The 21,064-nt window shown below is 44.2% G+C and overlaps 1 protein-coding gene across 4 annotated transcripts in view; it reads left to right on the forward strand.

Annotated features, from left to right (window-relative positions):
- The window catches only part of CTBP1 (C-terminal binding protein 1), a 219,733-nt gene that overhangs the window by 140,489 nt on the left and 58,180 nt on the right, over positions 1-21,064 (forward strand). The window contains exon 1 of one of the 4 annotated variants that reach the window (XM_031588252.2): positions 18,108-18,289. The exons of the other annotated variants lie outside the window; for them this stretch is intronic. Coding sequence (XP_031444112.1) covers positions 18,250-18,289 — 40 coding nt within the window. The 5' untranslated portion in view covers positions 18,108-18,249. Of the gene's footprint in view, positions 1-18,107; positions 18,290-21,064 lie in introns of those variants that run through there. 4 annotated transcript variants of the gene reach the window in all.

The following is a 21,064-nucleotide window of genomic DNA, read 5'->3' on the forward strand; positions in this document are numbered from 1 at the left end:
GTTTGAGAATCTCTCAGTATTCCTCATTCTGTTACCAAGCGTGGATGTTGCAAACAAATAGAAATAATATTCTTGCTCCTCACGTGCCACCCACACTCCTCAGTCTAGGAAAGAACCGGCTTTCCCACCAGGAAAGATTCAGGGCTTGAATTTTTTACATATGTATTAAAATATCTCATTGTATCTTTTGACAGATTCATTCCATTTTAATTTTTCACCTTCATTTTGCATTGTGTCAGCACAAGCAGTTCTGCACCAAACCCATCTGTCTCCTCTTTGCTACGGAGCGTGTCCCACTTCTTAAAGCAGAAGCCAACAAGAAATGTGTTGAAGGATCTGTTGAATTACATTTCTTGCAGTGACACAGTACTAATCACCAGGAAGACTCGAGGAGGGAGAAATGCAGCATTTGTTTTGCAAACACTGTTCTCTTCCTTTTGTGTGTGCTGTCAGCTTAGCGTCATGATCTCCTCCTGGTGAAGTTCAGGCAGGACGCGCAGATTGAAGGGGCGATTGCACATTGCCTCTCACAAATGTCTGCAGTAAATAATTCAGGAAAAGAATTACTTCCCCGCGTTTGACTGCAGCGTGGCTTAGTAAGATTGACTGTATTTTAATCATGGCATTTGTGCTTTCCGTTATTAAAGTATTTTGTTACATGGCTATAAAGGCTTGCAATTAAAACGTAATGCTTCTGTCTCGTACAAGAATGATAAACTCCTCTTTAAACGTTCTGAGAGATGGCCTGCCTGTATCTGCTGAAGGGGTGCTTTGTTGCCCAAACGCTGGTTGAGTTTTTTGATGCACAATTATATGTGTATATGTGTATATCTTGATAGCCTGTTTCCCTTTATCTGCTGTAAGGACTTTGATACTGGGTGTGGTGTGTGATCTTCAGTACAGAATTTTGTTTTCAGTGGGTTTTTATTTTACAGGAGGAGCTGTCTCTTCCCACAAGAGATTTCTGAGATGCCACTCAGTTAATGTTCTAATTTATTTGATATCCGAGGAACACTTTGAAACTTTATTTTGCTTTACACTCAGGTTAAAAAGTTTTTAGGGGTCCTCTCCTTTTGCCCTTGCTTTATACAGCATTCAGCACAATGTTTTTTGGTCTGATTTTTTGAGGGGAATATTCTGTGCTATTCTATGTCTTTGAAGTAATAATAATCCACTAAGTAATTGTTTTGATCCTGGTTATACCTTCTGCACAGCTCACTCCCTCTTCAAATCACTTGTAAGTTGCCAACCTTCCAGGTACATATTTACTTCCTCGAGCTTTTCTATAATGGAATGACCCAGCTGCATTACCCTTAGTGTCTGCAGAACATGAAATGTTCTCCATTCACAAGGAGGAATTTCCTTGTTGGGAACCAGGCAGATAATTCAAGTCAATTTGATAACCTCAGGGTATTTTGTTTTAATACTGATCTGCAATATCTGCTCATCTCCTGTGCAACTTCCAGTGTCAGAATATTTGTGCAGTTAAAGCAAAGGCAGAAATACAAAGACTCCTGTTACCAAGTGCACATTGTAAATAAGAATGGATATGTATGTAATTATTTTCCAGGCTGTGAATCAATACTGGTTATATGGGCTTAGCTGTGGTGGTACATGATGTAGTAGGTGTTGAGCTGACTTTGGGTTGGGTCTGCCTGCCTGCTTGGAGTGCTTGGTGACCACTGGTTCTGCAGTAGGGTTTATCTCTGTCTGGTTTTCATGGGATGGTTTCCATTGGGTTGTGTAGAAGTCCTTCAGGACCCCACACTGGGCTCAGAACTGAGCAGTGGGGTGAGTTTCAGCAGTTCAGGGTCATGAACCCTGTTGGCTGTGCTGTGTGCATGCAATACATCTCAGGAACATTTTTTCTGTGCTAAAAGCCTTTTCTGTTCCCTTCTCAAGAGCAGCATTACCAAGTTTAGATTACATTTAGAAAGCAAGAGGTAGGAGGACAGACAAGTATGAAGCTGAGAATTTGGGATGATGCTGAGATGAGGAAGCAATGATGTACAGCAGAGGGACATCAGCAGTTCTCCCTGATCCCTGCAGTTGCAAGTAAGTAGATGCTCATGTGATACAGGAGAAGAGAGGGAGGAGGATGTGGTCCTGAGCTCTGGGGCTTGCTCCTTTTCTGGTTTACATGTAGGTTTAGGATGTGCTTCAAAGCTTGAAGGGTGTTCTTCCAAGAGGACCGTGGTGTTTGCTTCACTGCAGTGGTGGGGATGGGGAAATCTGTGTGTGTTCTCTGGAGTTACTGCGATGTCTGATTGGAACTCATGAATTTCTTACATAAATTAGCACGTACTTTTCTGGTTTTGGTTTCTGAAATTGTGATCAAGATACAGAATAAGTAGAAAGCATAAATCTGCATTCTGAGAAGCTGCTGGGAGGATTTTCAGATGCGTCTTTCAGTCTGGTTATGCAGGAGACAAACTGAGACAGTCAGCTCTGTAACATCATCAGGATCCAACAGATCCCTGTGTTGCCTCCACCAGAAGCAGGATGTAGGAAGGTTACTTTCAACAAGGTGATTTTTTTTTCCTCTCATCCTATCTCGCAGTCACCAAAATACGCAATGAAGCCATTTTGAACACTGAAGTTAAGAGCAGCACGTACTGTTGTCACATCTGTTGCAACTGTATGTTGAAATTAGTACTATTGCAACACCATACTGAAAGGTTTTCACTAAAAATCCTTCTCCCAAAAAACTGTTTGTTTTTTTCTTTCTATCAGCTGAAAAAAGATTATTTCAGACACTGTAGTCACTGCCAGTTTCAAATCCTCTCATTGCTATAGCAAAGAAAACACGCCAACAACTCAAACCCAAACCTGCCCATAGCCTGTGTGTTGTCAGTGCTGTAGGAGCCACCGGGGAGGATTTGGCAGGTAGAGGTCACCCATGGGAGCACTGCAGAGCTCCCCACGTTTCCTTGCCAAGAGGCAGCTGGGTGCAGCACTCTGTGCTGTGTGTTTCAACACGAGGTCCTGCCTGCAACACCTTCACGTGGGGAGGGAGCAGAGTAAGTCAGCGTTGTTAAAAACTGCAGGTATGCTGATTGCAGGTACAAAGCACCTTGGCCTGCTGCCATCTGTTCCTTTTCTTTCTTTTCTTTTTTTTTTTTTCTCCATACTCAGTGCAGTGATTTCTGCCAGATAATCCCTGCTGTGATTTGGTCCCTGTGGTTTGAGGTGATGCGCATGGAAACCACTCCTGTGAAATGTACTTTTAAGAAATTACATGAAATTAGTGATTAGGAATGAAAAGGCCATCAATATAATAACTGTCATCAGTATAGTAATATTTCCATGCATTATTTATGAACGAATATTTGATAATATGGCCACATTTTTCATCTGTAGGGCCATTTATTTGCTATTAAATAAAATATGAATGCTATTAGAATTTTATTTAACCCAAACAAAATCTGAACTGAAACAAAAATCAGTTTGCCACCACTCGTGCTTGCTGGAGGTTTAAATTATCTTTCTTTCGTAGCAACATTTAGCAGATTGAACCGTTTTTAAGTAATGAGGTTTGCACTCAGAACCTCCAGTTCTTACCATCATCCGATTTTTAAGTGCAGTGTGTTTACCTAGCTATGCCTGTTACCTAGATCTGCTACCAAATTGTCATTTATAGAAATGGCTTCATTACCATGTTCATGGATTGTACCAAAGAGTGGCACTTGTGTGGCTGCCAGAAGAGAAGACTCCAGGAAATATTCCTTAGGCAGGGTGGTTTTTTTTCTGGGCTTGCTTTTGTTTGTTCTTTTAATTGCCCAAGTTACCTTTTTTCCTCTAAAAATAACAAAATGGATATTTCTTTGTGAATAGTCACATCGTTGCTAATACTGTTTAGAATGGATAAGAACTGAAAATTAGGCAACTGTCAAATTAAATTTCAGAAGCCATGCTCGTCACAGGAGCCGTAATTTCACTCCCAGTAGAGCTTTAAAAGCTACTAGCGTGCTGTCATCCAAGTCCCATAATAGATGGTAATGTTTCTTAAGTTAGGCTTTGTTTAAAAAACAAAACAGCTTTTTCTGAATGAAACATGGAATTGTGAAATTGCTCAGGAAACAATCAATATATGTGAATTGGAGCTTGAGGGGCTCATTGTACATGCTCTGGTTTTCTTGGAAATTTGAGGACCTAACAGGGAGACGGCACTGAAATGGGATGCAAGAAGGGAGGATTTGGGCACTGATAGGTGGGAGCTCACAGGAGGCTGCTTAGTAGCCTGGGGAGCCCAGGAGCTGGCAGGAGCCTGGGGACAGCATCCTCCAGGTGCAGGAGTGGCCACCCAAATTGTGTCTGGGACAGTGAGCATGCTGGTGCAAACCAGCACGGGGCCGTGTTGTGGAGATGCAGTGCAAAAGGGCAGAGCGTGGCTGGAAGGAGGGAGAGGCTGCCCAGGAGGAATTTCAGAACACTGCCCTGACATGCAGGGATGGTGTTGGGAAAACCCATCTCGTGTTGAGACTTGAAAGGGAGGGCTTCCCTGGAAAGGGTAACCCAGCTTCGGCTTTCGGAGCCTACAGCTGATGGCAGGGGGATGTGGCTGAGACACTGGGAAGCAGAAGATTGCCCTTATGGTCTGTGCTTTTCTCAAAATAAGCTGCAAAGACGGTTCATTTTAAAGCAGGCAATATCCACAATAGCATACAGTGGTGACTTAAACGTTTACTTTATGATGGCATATGTTATTTCTTCAGTTAGAGCGAACGTGCTAATTAAATATGGATTTATTTTACTGAAAATCTTTCAAAAATCTGATACAGCTGTGAGCTGAAGTTTATTTTGGCATGCTGAACTCTGCTGTCCTCTACAGTTTATTACATGCTTAATTGGATCCCTCTGGTCTTTCAGTTTAACCACCTGAAAACTACTGTCTGAGAAGCAGTGACCTTTGTGTCACGATCATAATTATTTTAGAGCTTTGGGAGGCAGAAATTAATTGTTATTTTGTGTAGTAAATAGTTACTAATTAAACTTGAAGCTTTGGTCTTTAGCATGTTTGGGTCTCATTCACCTTAATGGCAAACTTTCATTGATTTCAATAGCATCAAGGCCTGATCCATAAAGAGAAAAAAAAAAAATTGCTGTGTACTTTTCCAAATAAATTGGAATACAGAAATATGCTGTTTTCAAGTTCACTAACAGTCTTTTTGATTCCAACAAGAGTAACTTTTGGTTGTGAAAATGTTTCATTGACAGATTAATACCATTTCTTAATTTCTGCTCTTCCCTCTCTGTGTCTTCAGATGAATAATTTGTGACTGTTTGGTGATCCTTTAAGGGTTTTTCTGAGTTGTCATCATTTTTAGAGTTTTGTTTCCCAAATTGCTTTTTATTGTACAGCATTTTTGTGTTGAGATGAAAGCAAACTTTATCCTAAATTGGACCTACCAGGATTTTCCTTTCTGGACTTGACAAAGGATCACACCTCGCTCACCTTATCCCACTCTTCATGTTGGACATGAACAGGACATTAAGAGGTGTAGTAAAACATGCACACAATTCTGTGTGAGTCTCCTCAACGTGACATTTCCAACATATGGTATTTTTTAGTAAAACAAATGAAAATTTACAGATCTGCAGATTTATATTGTTGGTTTGTTGCTAGGAGTAGAAACTTTGGTTAACTGAACATTGGGAGCTCTACTGCATGAGACAGAGCAGGGGAAGTGAGTGCAAGCTGCAGGCAATATATTACTTCTTACAGATCATTCTTCTAGATCTTTATTTTTAAGGGTAGCACAATCTAAGTTCTGTGTTCCCTTTTCAGTCCAGAATGATGACGCATTGCTGACACAACTGAGACCTGTACCAAGGATGACTGCATACCTGTCCTTGGGCTCATTCGGCATACAGAGAATGACTCTTCAGTTGTTATGGGAGATGTAAATATTTTACAGATTTGCTCTCACAGCAAACAGGAGTGTTTAATAAGTGAACACTGCACATATTTTAAAGATGAAGAATCTGCATACATAGAAGGGAGGTGATTTAGAGTGACAAGGGTGACAGGAAGCTGGTGATGGTCAGGAATTGATTGTACTTTTCCTGAATCTTGGCTCGTGCTTTACTGTGTCTGATTTCTCCCAGTTAGAGGATGCCTCTGTTCCCTTACAAGAGTACCTGCCAAGTCTCCTCTAGGCTCCATCTTATGCAACATCTCTGCATGCTGAATAGAACGGGCGTGCTGTGTCATCAATGCAGTTGTCAGCAACTTAAACACCAAAACTGATGGGCAACAGCCATCAGTTCTGCTGCTCAGGTACAAGAACAGTCTTGCAGCGCATGACAAAGGAGCTGCTAACTGGTCGAACTCCATACATGGGGTAGAGAAGTGCAAGAGCCCAAGTCTTTTACTTATTTAACAACAGTAAAACCAACTCATTTTGAATTTTGTGTTAAAAGTCCCTGAAATTGAATAATTCAGGTTCTGCATGGGGCTTCCCACTGAGATCTGGCTGAAATCTGTCAGTCAGCATGGTGGCTGCAGCAGGGCCACCATGGGCTCTCTACTGGAATTTTTCTCCTTTATGATTATCTGTAATTGGCATTCATCTTCATCAGAACTTTTGGTGATAATTGCTTCCTGTTAGTGGGTATCATGAGCAGGGAGAGATTTGTATTAAGGTGACACCCCATGAAAGGCTGAGATCACCCATTTTGTCCCTGCCTGTAGGGAGTGGGGCAATAACCAACTATTGTGTAAGATTTTGGCAGCAAAACTATTTTCCTCAGTAACCCCATCACAGTAGCAAAAATTTTCTTCATACTGGAATTTAACTATTGGAAGGAATACTGTCAGTGTGATGGTAGTCTTTTCTAATGGCAAAGCTTTCCATCCTGGTTTTATTAAGCCAGATTTGCTTTGTGTGGTTTTCCTTTACCCGTAATCCAAAATGACTGGGATTGCTCTGTTGCTATTATTTTCCACACATAATTATTACTGGTTTTGTGATGTTCACAGTCATTTTGGCAAAGTTTTTCTATACGTGTCCACTTTATTGGTGAAGATGATGACAGTTACCCAAGAGAAACATTCTCTGTTCAGAGTTTTTCACTGACATATATGTCCTAAGGTCAGGCTGGCTGTTAGGAAGTTCTGAGAAGGAGTGGTAATGCATTGGAACAGGCTGCCAAGGGAGTGGTGGGGTCACCAACCCTGGAGGGAGGTGTTCAAGAAACGTGGAGATGTGGCATCGAGGGATGTGGTCAGTGAGCATGGGGGGATGGGATGGCATTGGACTGGGTGATCTTAGTTGTCTTCTCCAACCTTAACGTGATTCTGTGGTCTAACTGACTCTTAATGCTTAACCAGAATGTCAGGCACTCTGCAAAGCTCTAAGATACTACACATTCGTGGTGAAGTATTAGTTGCTTATGAATCTAGGTGATTATTTTTTAGTGACAATAATTTGCTGTTTGGTAGAAATAATCAGTCACGTGCACTTTGCGGGGTCTGGATTTCATCAGCTGTTCAGCCTTGTTCTGCTCTGTTGTTTGCCAGATCAAGATGTTTAGAAATAAAATTTCAGACCAGATCTGCCCAGTGGCCCATCAGTTTCTGCAATCATGCTTTATTAATAGAGATCCTATCTGATATCAAAAGAGATGCAAAAATGTATTTAATGAATACCCATAGAGTAGTGTTCCAGTAGAGGAAACGGGCATGGCACCTCCCTGTTAATATTCGGCATGAATATGACTGCACTTGCAGGGTTACACAAAATTAGAATTACTTTTTCTAATGCATCCGTGTGGGTGTTCTCGGTTTATGTGGAAAAAAGATCCTACATTCACAGTGTAACCCAGTGTGCAGTGAGTGGAATATGTAGTACAGTTTGTTTGGTTGAGGAGGGAGTAAAATCAACTGTGATGTTCTTACATTTCTGGTATTGTGAGCTGCTGAAAATTCTGTTTTTGTAATTATCCTGATTATTTAAAATCTTTGAATGTCCTTGTGAGGGTGATATGTCATTCGTTCCGGCAGAAATTATTTAGCTGTTTCTTTCCTCGGTTAATGTAGAGGGAGAAAATCAATGTAAAAGATAATATTTTAGCATTAGCTGATCCTGCAGTCTCATTCGATTCCAGCATAGAAGGCTAAGTAGCAAATGCTCTTAGCAATTGTTTCTGTTAGCGGAATTCTGAAAGCACTAAGAGAAATCTTGATCCGTGGAGACAGTACAATAATTCACATTGACATATTTTCCCCACTTGCCACAGGGCAAGTGGAACTATTAATGCTCCTGTACAAAAACCTTTTTCTCCTTTTCTCCTTCTTTTCAAGAGCAGAAGAGAAATAATGGTAATCGTAACAGCGGATTATATGTAAAAATTCAGACTACCCTGAAGCTATCAAAGGGGAAAAAATCCAGAAAATTTAATGTCAACATATCTTTGCCTTTTTTTCATAGAAACTCTTGTGCAATATATACTCATACATATATTTTTCATAGTATTTTGGAGTGTTGATGGCAGGAGCGTTTCAAGCAGGAAGGCATCTGTGGGGTCAGGGAGCAGGTAGCAGTGATTGTAAAATAAGCTGTTTGAGTGCCACGTACACACATGAACTGGTTCGAACAAAAACAAATCCCTGCTGAATCCGTTCTGTGCCCCACAACATACACTCAGCGCCCAGCAGAGACAGCCGTTCCAGTGATGTATACACAAGGAATATTTGTTGCCATTGTAGTATTTTGCCTCCAGCTTTGAGAGACCCAATTCTATCTCCCCTTCAGCAGCGGGAATGATGTCAGCTTCGGCGCGGCGCATTTTTCCTTGGATGGTTAAAGAACTGAGAAATTGAGACAGATTTGTGTAAAATATGGATACGCATCAAGAATTTTCACCCATGTAGTACAATAAAACCATCTTTGAAATGAAATTTAAATAGGAAGTCTTGAAAACTTTCTTGGTTAGATGTTCAGGGTATAACAGCGCCAGAAAGAGTAGCTGCACTGTAATGATAGATGAGCAAAATTATTTCTGCCCAATGTTGTGTCATGTAGGATGCGCGTGTTACAAAAATGTGAGCGTTTTACCAGATTAAAAATGAACTAGAACAGTTTTCTGGGTAAATTAGCAAACAGTTTCACTGGTATCCTCTCCATCTCTCTCCCTCCTCCATTTTTTTTTCCTTTTTTTTTTTTTTTTTTAAGACCACCAAGAGATGAGGCCCTAGGTCACAAATGAGATGAGTTTGATGACCTCAGCCTATGGCCTCACAGACATCTGTCTACATCTCAAACCATCCATAGATTTTGGGACAATTGGATATTTCTTGTCAGGAAAGATCCACAAAGAGGCTGAGAACGCAACTCTGGTTGTAATTGTAAGACCACAGCATACAACAAATCCTCCCAGGACTTCATTTTTTTGTCAAATTTACAGTTATAATGCTTGAACATTCAAAATACTCTAATTGAACCAAGGCAACGTGGTTTGGTGGTTTTGGTTTTTTTTTCTTCATTAGACTGTTTGTTATCTCCATGAATTATGTTCATTCTTCTCTTGTGATAGCTCTCTCTGGTGTGGGTGCCTCTGTAATGTTAATCACGTAGGTGCAGCCTCTGGGAACGACACCAACTTTAACCTTTCTGGGTCACGGGTTTCAGAAGCCACTTTACTTAGAGATCAGCACAGTACAGCCACGCACAAAGTATTCTCATTTGTTTCCAGGTTCTTCAGGAAAATCTAATTAATTATTTATACATGATCTATATACATTTATTTATTGTTACAGCTCAGTCTCTGGCCTCCAGTAGTTAAAGAACATTTTTCCTTAAGGTAACTTCCGCATCTGTGCCGTAACTTGTACTGTTCATAAGGCGTATCAAATCATTTCAATTAGGAGCCCAATCTGTTTGCAAAGATGTGGCAGTATTTCCCTTTTTGTGTATGTCTGCTGAACTTTATTCTTCCCATAGCGATGTAGAAGCCTGTGCAGTGACCATTCTTTCAGATACGTAAAGCAATACAAATTAATAAAAGCTGATTCTGGTATCAGTGTCTCTTCTGATCACAGGGATAGGGCCAAAATAAAACATGAGAATATAAAATAAGGAAAAAATATTTTGTGGTTCTATACCCAAAGCTGTTCCCTAGAATTAGCTGATAAAAACATTTCGGATTTTTGATTGCATTGGTGTTACTGATTTTTTTAATTGCTTAATGTGTTTCTTGTGACCTCGTAGTTCACAAGGCACATCCGTGTAGTGAGAAATAATAGTTCATTACAGAAGAGGAATATTAAGTGCCCTGCTTCATAAAAAAGGGACTGAGCAATTGTTTTGACAGGAGAAATTAAAAAACAAAACAAAACAAAAAGAGTGAGATAAGCAAGGTGGTGTGCTAGCTGAAGCTGACATTCCCAGAGCTTTCTGTGCAGTCCACTGCTGTAGGAAATTTACCTTTTAAAGCTATCACTGAAAGCTCTTTTCTTTAACACAGTCTCTTTTGTTTGTAGATCACGATGAACTTTGTGGGCATTTCACAATGTCCTCACGAGTCACAAATGCTGCCAGCACTGCAGCCTCACCAAACCTGCCTGACCCAACAGAAACCACGAGCAGTGGTCACTGGGACACAGTGTGGCTCCCAAAGATGTGTAAGACTACAGCTGTAAGGTGCTGTGATACAAACTCAGCACACAGCTGTTGCGTTCTGCGTCACCGTGTGCGAGAGTTCAGCCGTTCCATGGACTAGGGTTTGGCAAACGCTTCTTGAGATGCATCTCCCTGCAGTGTTTTCTTCTTGTAACAGGATAACTTTGGGAAATTCATCCAGTGATCTAAACGTGATACCATAACGTGCAGTGCTGAAGTGCTGCCTCACTGCAAGTTAGGGCACTGGGCGGGAAGTATGAACTCAAGTAGCAGCACATCTGTTGATACTGATGGTCACCTATCTGAATCAGCTCCTGTGGTGAAGCTGCGTATTACAATAGTAGTGTGATCAAGTCACAGTTTCGTTAGAATAACAGGTTTTCTCTTTTTGCATTATTTAGCAATACAAAGGGAGCTTTTTCAAAATGAAGTTACCCTATCGCCATGTAAACTGATGTTTGCACAGGCCTTACGAGGAGCGGCTGAGGGAGCTGGGATTGTTCAGTCTGGAGAAGAGGAGGCTCAGGGGAGACCTTATTGCTCTCTATAACTACCTGAAGGGAGGTTGTAGCGAGCTGGGGGTCGGCCTCTTCTCTCGTGTAACTGGTGATAGGACTAGAGGGAATGGCTTCAAGCTGCGCCAGGGAAGATTCAGGCTGGATATTAGAAAATACTACTTCTCTGAAAGGGTGGTCAGGCACTGGAATGGGCTGCCCAGGGAGGTGGTGGAGTCCCCTTCCCTGGAGGTGTTCAAGGAATGTTTGGATGTTGTGTTGAGGGATATGGTTTAATGAGAACCATTGGTGATAGGTGGATGGTTGGACTGGATGATCTTATAGGTCTTTTCCAACCTTAGTGATTCTGTGATTCTGTAATTCTGTCTTTTAGTCCTGGAGTTGTATCTTGTATGCTGATGGTTCTTGCAGCTTACTTTTCAGCTGTTGAGATTTAAACATTGAGGATGGCTAAGTGCAAAAAAATGGTACAAGAACCTTTATTTTGGGTTAGTAAAAGAAAAAAAGGCGTACTTCCAAATAACTGCCTATAAAGCCTTTGTTAGATAACTGTACCCATGTTAGGAGAGGTATAAAGGTATTAGTTTGTTGCTAGATTTATGGAGGCACACAAATATAAAATGTGTTCCTGTGACCAATGGGCTGTGCGTTTTACTCATGAAACCTTGCTAGTTTCTTTTTACTGTTCCAAAATCATCGACCATTCCCTGTTATGGATTGCTTTGGCTGTATGTTGTAACTATGGAATTGATTTTCTCTGACCGTCTCTTACTGTTCTCTCCATTCTAATTTTCCTGGTTTCTTAGAGTACGAAGGGCCATTGTGGGGGTTGTTACTGGTTTTTCTTTTTACATTATTATGGAATGGTATTTCCAGTATTATTACAAAATTTTGGATATACTAATTTTAAACTGAAACTGAAACAAGTTAAAATTAATGCTGCTAGAGCTTACAATTTTTATTATAGCCCATTAAATCGCTCAGTAGTTATCTATGGGCAGATCTTGCTACATTCATATAAATGTACCTGATTTTTTTTTTTTTTGGTGTTCCAGGCGTTTTCTGCCACTTGTTACAGCTGCTGTGCAGTCTGAAAGTTACTGAGGGTGTCTGTACAAATGCTGATGACTGTTACGCCACGTTGTTATCAGATTTTAATTGTGTATGGAGGTGGAAGCAAAGGCGCTGCGGGGAGATGTGTGTTTGAGGCACGGGTGTGATGACTCACTCGAGGTCACTTTTCTCACTAATGAACCATTCTCTTATCTTACTGTCGGGTGATAGTGGAGTGCTGGTAATGCAGTGTTAAACTGGGTACAAAGCTGAGAGCCTCAGTCTGGAAGAGGAGGAAATGTAAGTCTAATAAGTTGTAATGATCCCAACTGAATTTGACAAAGCAGGAGTGTTTGCTTCAGTGTCAGAAATGTCTGTAATTCTCCTGTATGGTCACATTCAAGGCCCGTGACTGCAAAGTGATATTTTCAATGATTACTGCTTTGTTTTTTGCATCCTTTAGGATCTTTCCAGGTTTTTCAGATGCATTGTCCTCTGGGTTAGTTTGAGAAACATCTCCAGATAAATACTTGGGGAGATGTTGTTTTTATTTCATACCTTCTCAAAAATTATTTTTGTTGGGGTCTCCAGTTTCTCAGTATGTTTCAAACATGATGGTATGATATTTTCTAACCGCTTAATGAATGAATAATGTTTGTAAGCGTGAATATAATTGCCTGACAATTTTGAAATAATCTCTGATCCAACGATAGCTTTTTTTCCTGGCTACTTATTGTGTAGCTTTGACAAAAGCAAGATCTAAAGTGTGTTATAAGGGAACCAAGGAAAAGGTAGAGCGTAGCACAGTGCAAATTAGATTACAGCACAGACCGCTAGCTTACTGCCAGTCCAAATTGGACTGTATGCACAGCATTTTTAAAGGTGCCACCTACGGCTGCTTTTAGCCTTGTGCCAGGCTCAAAATAGTAAATCCCACTTCTGAGCAGAAAATTGCCTCAGGTTTGAAGTAATGCTGGCAAATCTTAGCTGCTCATGGTTTCAGAGCCTAAGCAGCATAGAGATAGAGCCTCCAGCCTGAGCATCTCTCTGCTTTCTTCTGGAAATGGCGTCACTGTGCTCTTCGGTCAGTGTGGGTGAATGTACTCCTTGTACATTGCTGAAGATGTACCACAGTGGGAAGTTCACTCGGGACATCTGCTGGCTGTGCTTAGGCTACTGGACAGCTAATTATTCTTCATATTACCTGCAAAATTAGTCCCATCAAACAGGTTATCAAATGTATTACAGACTTGCAGTTTTTTGATCTGTGCAGTTGGCTTGGATACGTCTGTCACTTCACTTGCTGTGTCTTTGTGTGCAGAATCTAGCACCACAGAAGGTGATATAGTCCAGTTTTAAAGAGGATAGCACAATTTAACAGTACAATTTTAAAGAGAAATTTGGATGTCATAGCTACTGTGAATGGGCCTGAGCCTACTGCCCTCTGTCACACAGAAAATATTACCTTGCTTCCTGATTTAAGACTTGAGAAGCAAATTACCACTCAGCTGTAGCTTGCCACTATCCAGTTATGTAGAACTAAGTGCAGAATGTTATTCTAGTTCGTTATGATGGAAGTGTATTGTACTGGAACCATAACTGAACGTTCAGTGTAACGTATCCTGTCCAAGTGCTTTTTTGAACACCTTTGGAGGCAGCTGCATTGGTGGTTGAGGGGCTGGTTGGGGGCTCCCCACTGCCTGCAGACTTTTGCTGGTAACTAATTTTTAAAGATTTCACTGAAATAAGGAGACTCAGCATAGGATCTCTGCAACTTACACAGTTTGAACGAGCTCCAGCATTTCAGGCAGGTGAGGAAAAAACCTCCCTGTGGGTTACAAGCGCTGTTTGTTCTGTGATGTTAATTGGCTGTTCGTTCCTAGGAGCACAGATTGTGCTGCTTCTCCTTTACCTCGAACAATGTCAAATCCCCAAAGCAGCCCTGCCAGCACAGAAGGGAGTGAGCCATATGGGGCAGGTTGCAGTTGTTCCTTCAGGTCTGGACAGATTCCATTGTGAACAGATGGACAATGGCTGACATCCACTAATGGTTCTCGATAGGTTTCTTCTGCTGTTCATCTCAATCTTCTTTTTCTCTTCAGCCAGAACACAGACCTTCCTGGAAATGGTCTGTTAACTCCTCTTGACTAGGTGGAAAATGATAGCTCTCATTTCATGATAACCAGAAAATGCAGAGGATTTAATTCCACCCCGGTTCTTGTGTTTTTAGCACTTATATGAAGAGGGTGAGATCAAGAAGAAAATCCTTTAGTCACTTCATACAGATAACATCAGAGGAGAGAGGTTTCTTGTGTTTTCTGGTTTGAAGGGAAGTTATTCTTCCTCTCATTCAGCACACTGCAAGGTTTTTCACTTTTGTATGGCTGTTATTTCCAGGACTGAGCTAGTACAGCCATTCCATTTTGAGAAGGGAGCAGTGCACGTTTGGCATTTCAGAACTGACTTCAAATGTTTGACACAGCTGAACTTCTTGTTCATTAAGTGGAACTTTAATCTACTGCTTTGATCCTTTGGTAAACCCTCTTTTCTATAGCAGATGAAGGTCCTCTATTTTATTTCATGCTTGTGATGAGCACCATTTCTTAAACATTAAATGTCTTCCTTTTGTCAGTTATTCTTTTTTTCCATTTTCCCCTCAGAACCTGCTAAAAATGTCTCTGCAGAATGGCCTTTCTCTTTCACATCAACCAGAAAGTATTAACTTCTTACAGAGGGGAGCTTCACACAGAGGAAGTACATTAAAAAAAAAAAAAAAAAAAAAAAAAGGCAGCTCTAATTATAATATGCAATTGCTGTGCAGTTGCAAAATGAAAGTAGACTGATCTGTACATGTGTGATTTCTTAGCAAATGTTTTTCAGGATCTCACTGAGAGAATTAAGGAAATATTTATATCCAAACAAAGTCTTCTTTCCAGATTATAAATAAATTGCATTGACTTATTTTGAGCACGCATTTTAAACATGTGCTTTTAAGATAAAGTTGAAATGCTGAGGCTGCTTTATTCAACCATTCTTTTCTTCTGACATAAATCCCATTCAGGGTCTCCTAAGTAAATCTGCAAGATTTACTACTGACAAAAGCTAAGAGATCTTCCTTTGAAACATAATCTTACATTTTGATTAAAAGTACGCAAAGGTTTTAAAATGATGGTTTTAAGAACTGTTACAACGAGCATTCACATGAATGATGCATGTTCGATAATTAAGTGAATGCACACATACCTGTGGCAAACTAAGGAACATCTGTAAGTACACAACCTCAGTATCTGGATGTAAGAACACTGTCAAATCTCATTATTCACTTTAGAAAGCACGTGGCAATGTCTTGGCTTGTGCTTAGATAGTCCAACAGTAAAACTTCCTCTTTCACTACCTTCAAAGTCACATCTGCTAAAGATACCATACCCTAATGTATCTGATTTGTGAAAGCCCAAGGTCACGCCCTTACGGTTGGAGATTCTGAGGGGAATCAAACTTGCACTTAAATTTTACATATGGCTGTTAAAGATACACTTAAAACAATGTATTTACTCTTTAGCACATGTGTTCTTCCAGCTGACTCTTAAGAAGCCAAGAAACAGTTTGGGGGCTTTGAAAAATGCCATAATTCTTACTGCAAAGCACAGAGGCCTCTCAGCTGTTTAACACTGCTGTTAAAAGCCACAGCAACAGCCCAAATGTGATAAGAGGATGGGAATTTTGTTATGTTCTGCGGAAGATTTACTTATATTGTATCTGTGCAAATCATAGTCTGAAAGATGTGAAGACAACTGACTGTTTTATGACCCAGAGCGAGCCTGAAAACGTAGGAAACAAAATGGGCGGGGGTAGCTGGAGTCAGCTGCACTGCCCCTGGATTTTCTCAGACCCAGTCTGCAACTGGAAGCTATGGAGAGGAGAAGCTTTGTTTTCTCAGCCAGAAACAGCATTGCATCGTGTTCTTAAGAACAGCCACTCCTTAGTTATTTTATTTAGCACCCTGAGCCTTCATAGCGTATCCTCGGGAGCAGGTGCCCTCGGCAGCTGTCTGTGAGCAGGAGGAGAGACCTCAGGGCTCAGAGCGGGGGTCAGATAACCCTCTGCTCCAGCAGGTGCAGGTCAGCGTAGTGCTATTGAAAGGAACACAGTTGGCCACTTACTGAGGATCCAGCCCTCTGTGTTTTCCCAGGAAACACATCTGTGATGTGCGCGTAGGGAAGGGAAGCAAGCACGACATTACCTACACAGTGCGCGTTTAGGTCTGCGTGCAGCCAGGAAAGAAAAAGAGCAAGCATATGAGTCCCTTCATGAAGCAGCATAGAGAATCCCAAGCTGCAGTATTAATAACCTCCTGTTACTGAATACTCCATCTGTTCCCCATGCCAACGTGTCCTCACTCGGAGCAGTCCCCCTGTCACAATATTGCTGCCACACTCCCTCCCTCCGCCTTCAGCGCTGAGCGCGTGCCCCCCCCGTGCCCCTCTGAGGAGGGGTCCCTGCCTGCCCTGCTGCTCTGTAAAAATGGAACTGAGCTCTCGTTCCAATTCTCAGTCCTCGTTTTTGCTGCTTGCTTTTCACAGGGGAACTTCTTCCCCGAGGTACTTCCACATCCGCATTTTCTGAGGTCTCGATAGGTGCCATTTTCTATATTTATATATACATATATATATATATATATATATTTTTCTATTTGCTAACATCTAAGACGTCAATAAAGCGGTTCACCACTTCAAAGCGACTGAAGCCAAACGTGTTTCTTTACACACGAGGCGCTTGGCTGGCTGCTGCCTCAGAGCGAGGCGCTTCCTGTGAAGGGAGAAAGTCAGCCAGCGGCTGAAGGGCGCACCGAGTGCTGGGGGCCGGGCTGCTCAGCGCCGCCGCCACCACGAGCAGGCTGAGCCCGCCCTTTTCTCGGCCGCAGCGCTTCCCCGTCTCGCAGACGGCCGCACAGCAGAAGCGCCGTTCCGCCGTCACCGAGCGAATTGGGGAGGCCGGGCCCGGCGCTGAGGAGAGGAGCGCCCCGCGCTGCCGCCATGACCCCGCGCCGGGCGGGGCGGGGCGGAGCCGCCGTCAGCTGAGCCACCCGCGGGGCGCCGCCGATACTTTGTTTTGCGTCCGCCGCCGATACTTTGTTTTGCGTCCGCCGCCGCCGCCGTTTTAGGCGGCTCTTGGGGGAGCCCCGCGCGGTGGCCGCTGTGACGGGAGAAGATGAAAAAACACCGCCGCTAATAATGACAATAAGTAATGGCTTCTTAGATTGAATAGAGCAATTTACGAGCTTATATCGTGCGAGAACCCCATTTTTTTTGGTGAGGGGTCTTGGAGTGAGGCGATTGTATGTGAGCGTGCCCTTGAAATAAACAAAAATAACCCTTTTTTTGAAGTTGTCGGAGCTCAGAGGCTCCCGGCGTGTGCAGGGGAGGATGGCTGGGGGAGCGCAGGGAGCGGGGCTGCACGATGGGCGGCACCTGGGGGCTTTAACTATTTACGGAGGGGAAAAAGAGGACAAAACAAGAAAACGTGATCTTTTGGGGTCGCGGTGAGCGTTAATATTGAACGCGGCGAGTGCCGACACTGAGCACAGTGAGCGCCAGTGCAGAAGCAGCGAGTCTTAAAGCCGGACGCTGCACGACCGCGCACAGCCTTAACTTCGGGAAAGTTTAAAGGCAACCGCGATTTTAAGGGCGGTCCCCGGGGCCCGGCCGCTCCAACGAAGCCGGCCCGCAGCTCCCGCCCCGCTGTCTTCCATCCCTCCTCCCCTCCTGGCACCACGAGATCGAGGCGCGGAAGCCCCGCCCGCGGCGGCGGCCGTGTCAGCGGCGAGCGGCGGCCGCTCCCCGAAGCCGGGCGGGCGGGAGTGCGCGTGCGCGCGGCGGCGGTCGGCGGGGGGACGCGCGCGGGGAGGGCATGCGCGCGGGCGCGCGTCGAGGCGCCTCAGTTCAGGGGCGCCCACGGAGCGGCCGCCATATGCCGCGGCGGCGCCCGCTTCCCCCGGCAGCGCGGCCGTTGCGGAGCGGCCGAGCCCAGCCCGGCTCCCTCCCCGCGGCCCCGACGCTTCAATGGGAAGCTCGCACTTGCTGAACAAGGGCTTGCCGCTAGGTAACGAGCTCGCGCCGCGCCGCCCGGCCCGCAGCCGGCGGGGGCGGTGGAGCCGGGGGGGTGCGATGGGGCCGGGGGGGTGCGAGGGGCCCGCGGGCTTTGTGCGTGCGGGGAGCGGGGAGGCGGCGGCGCGGCGTGCGGACGTCCGACGAGCGGGGCTGAAATCTGGTAGCGTTACCGTTACGGTCGGAGGCACCGAAATCAAAATGAACGCGTGGGGCGGGGGACCGGAGCAGGAAGTTTGGAAGCGGCCGAAAGTGCGCGGAGCGGAGCGCGGCACGGCGCCCCTTCCCCGCCCCCCCCATCGGCCCGCGCTGCTCGCGGCGCTCCGGGCGCTGCGCGGCCGCGGGGTGACGCGGCGCTGCGGGGCCGCCCTGGGCTTCGCTTCTTGGAGGGGGGAATTGGCCGCGTGTCTGCGCGCCGCACACAACGTCGGGCTGTTTATAAACACCGCCGCCTTGATGGCGAAGGCGGGCTGCGGCCGCTTGTTTACCGCCCGCTCCGCTGCGCTGCTTTGTTTCCCTCTTAAAACGCCGAACTCCGGGCGTTGAGTCGCAGCAGCCCGCGCCGCTTCACCTGTTGTAGCTGGAATGAAACAATCGAACGTTTTCATAACCGCTGCCCTTATCTGGAGCGGTGTTTGCTTTGGGGCTGCGGTGGAGCAGCTCGAGATAATCACACCCCCCCTTCCCCGGCCTCGTTGGAAATAACGAGGCCTAATAAACTGCGCCCGATGTGTACTTTTTGCCCACGGAATTGAAACGGGCTCTGATATTTGTGGTGTGCGCTCGTGTTTTCAACACATCCGTTCCATCTCCAGGGCCTTACGAGGTGGGAATGGTCTCATTTCGTATTCCGGCCCCATGGCAAAGAGCCTGGTGCCCTATTAAAATACCTTCAATCTCCCCATTGTGTCCGTGTGGGGAGAGAACGAGAAAGCACAAAGAAAAATAGAATTTGTGTTGAAATAATTTCTGTTCTAAGTCAAAAGCTTATTCGTCATTGCTTTAAAATCGGTGTTCTTTTATAAATAAAAAGGGTTAAGAAGCCTGTTACTGAGTAGATCGTGCTGGCAGGAAGATAATTGTCCAGTGCATCTCTTTGTTCTGTATTCTTATCTGTTTTATCTATTTTTAGCTTTGTGTTGTTGAAGCAAGCATGTGAAATAGCAACCCAGACCTAACTTTGGTTTGTTTCCTAGTGCTGCTCTTTATTGACCCCCCTTTGCCCCCCCCCACTTCCCCCCCCCCCCCCAGAGACAGCTGGGTTTCAATATTTCAGTTCTGTAACATTTGGTGAAGAATAACCAATTTGGTCTGTTAGCACATCAGCCACTGGGAGAGAGGTCTGGAGCCAGAATGCTTGATCCAGCTGCAGTTTGCTGCTGTATTTCAGAACCAAATGAAACAGGCAGCCCTCAGCCTGCCCCCTGGCTCTCTAGGCTGGGAATTTGGGATTTATGATGTGAGACATAAGCAGATAGAAGGGGGAAATTGAGGAGTTGAGCTGTTGCCTTGTTTGGGTCATTGTTAATGCAAAATAATGCTGGGGAGGGGGATGGAGTTTGTGTTTGTTTGGTGGCATCAGTTGGTGCAGTGCAAGTGGTGCAGTTTCTGTCCTGATGCAAACAGCAGCCCCTCCCCTCCCAAAACACTGTAGGTTCAATATTTCTCCATCAGGCAGTGCGTTATCTAATGACTGAATTGGCAAATAGAGTAACAGCCCCAAGAATTGCTTTAGTCACGCTCAGCAGAGGAGTTCAGTCAATGGAAGCACTGTTGGGAAATGAAACCACTACAATCACCTTTGTGAATGTTTCAGTTCAGCGTTGTCAGACGTAGTCACGGAGGAGCTGGAGCACGCAGCCATTGAGCACACAAAGCACTGCTTGTACGGAGCTCGTCATCGTAAATATTGCGGCCGTGTGATGCTTTATCATCGCGTGGAGCTCCTGATAGCGTGACAAAACAAATTACAAGTGTCCTTACGTTTGTCAGCTCGGTTAGCTCTTGACTCGTCCTTCTGTATCACAGAGATAAATGGCATCTGCTCTTTGTTAAAAATGCTCAGTGCTTCAATTTGCTTCAATTCCCTGTTCCTAAGAGTTGGAGTTTTATTGCAGCGTGGTCACAGCGCTCAGCCAGAAGTGTGATCCCGGAGATGAGGGCTGGGCTGGATCCCGTGAAGCATCATCGTATGGATACAGCGGGATGCTTGCCAGTGTTCTGAGGCATGAAGTCTGTCCCTCCTTAGCAATTAGAGGGCCACTACTACAGTGAGGTGTCTGCTCAGGGGAGTGCTTTTTGGGGACAAAACTGACCCTTACCTCAATAGACTATGAAACAATTGCCTTCTTAGCAAAAAAAAAAAAAATAGTTTGGGCAGTGATAAGTGTGTGCAAAGACACGGGTTTAAATGTCTTGAGTAAAATCTCCTGAGAAGCAATGTGATCTTTAATTTGCTTATGTGTAATCCAGCTCTTATTCAAAGGCATGCAAATACTTTGGACTACAATTGCTCGTGGCCATGTTGTCTCTCAGCACCCACGATGAATTTGTAATAGCTGTTCCTTGAAATGTACCCAAGCAGGGCAGCTGTATGTGTGGTAGACCTGCCTTTAAGAATCATATTTAGGTTTTTGCCTCCCAGGCCAGCTGGGAACATTGATGAGGTGATACTGTGCAGCATGTGTCAAGCTCTCAAATCACAGTGTAGCAGCCTCAGCTGAGGCTCCCTAACCTTCTGGCCCCATCATTATTTATTTAGTGAGGGAGG

The sequence above is a fragment of the Phasianus colchicus genome, chromosome 4 (genome assembly GCF_987193195.1).
Source record: "Phasianus colchicus chromosome 4, bPhaCol1.hap1.1, whole genome shotgun sequence".
Classification (NCBI taxonomy): Eukaryota; Metazoa; Chordata; class Aves; order Galliformes; family Phasianidae; genus Phasianus; species Phasianus colchicus.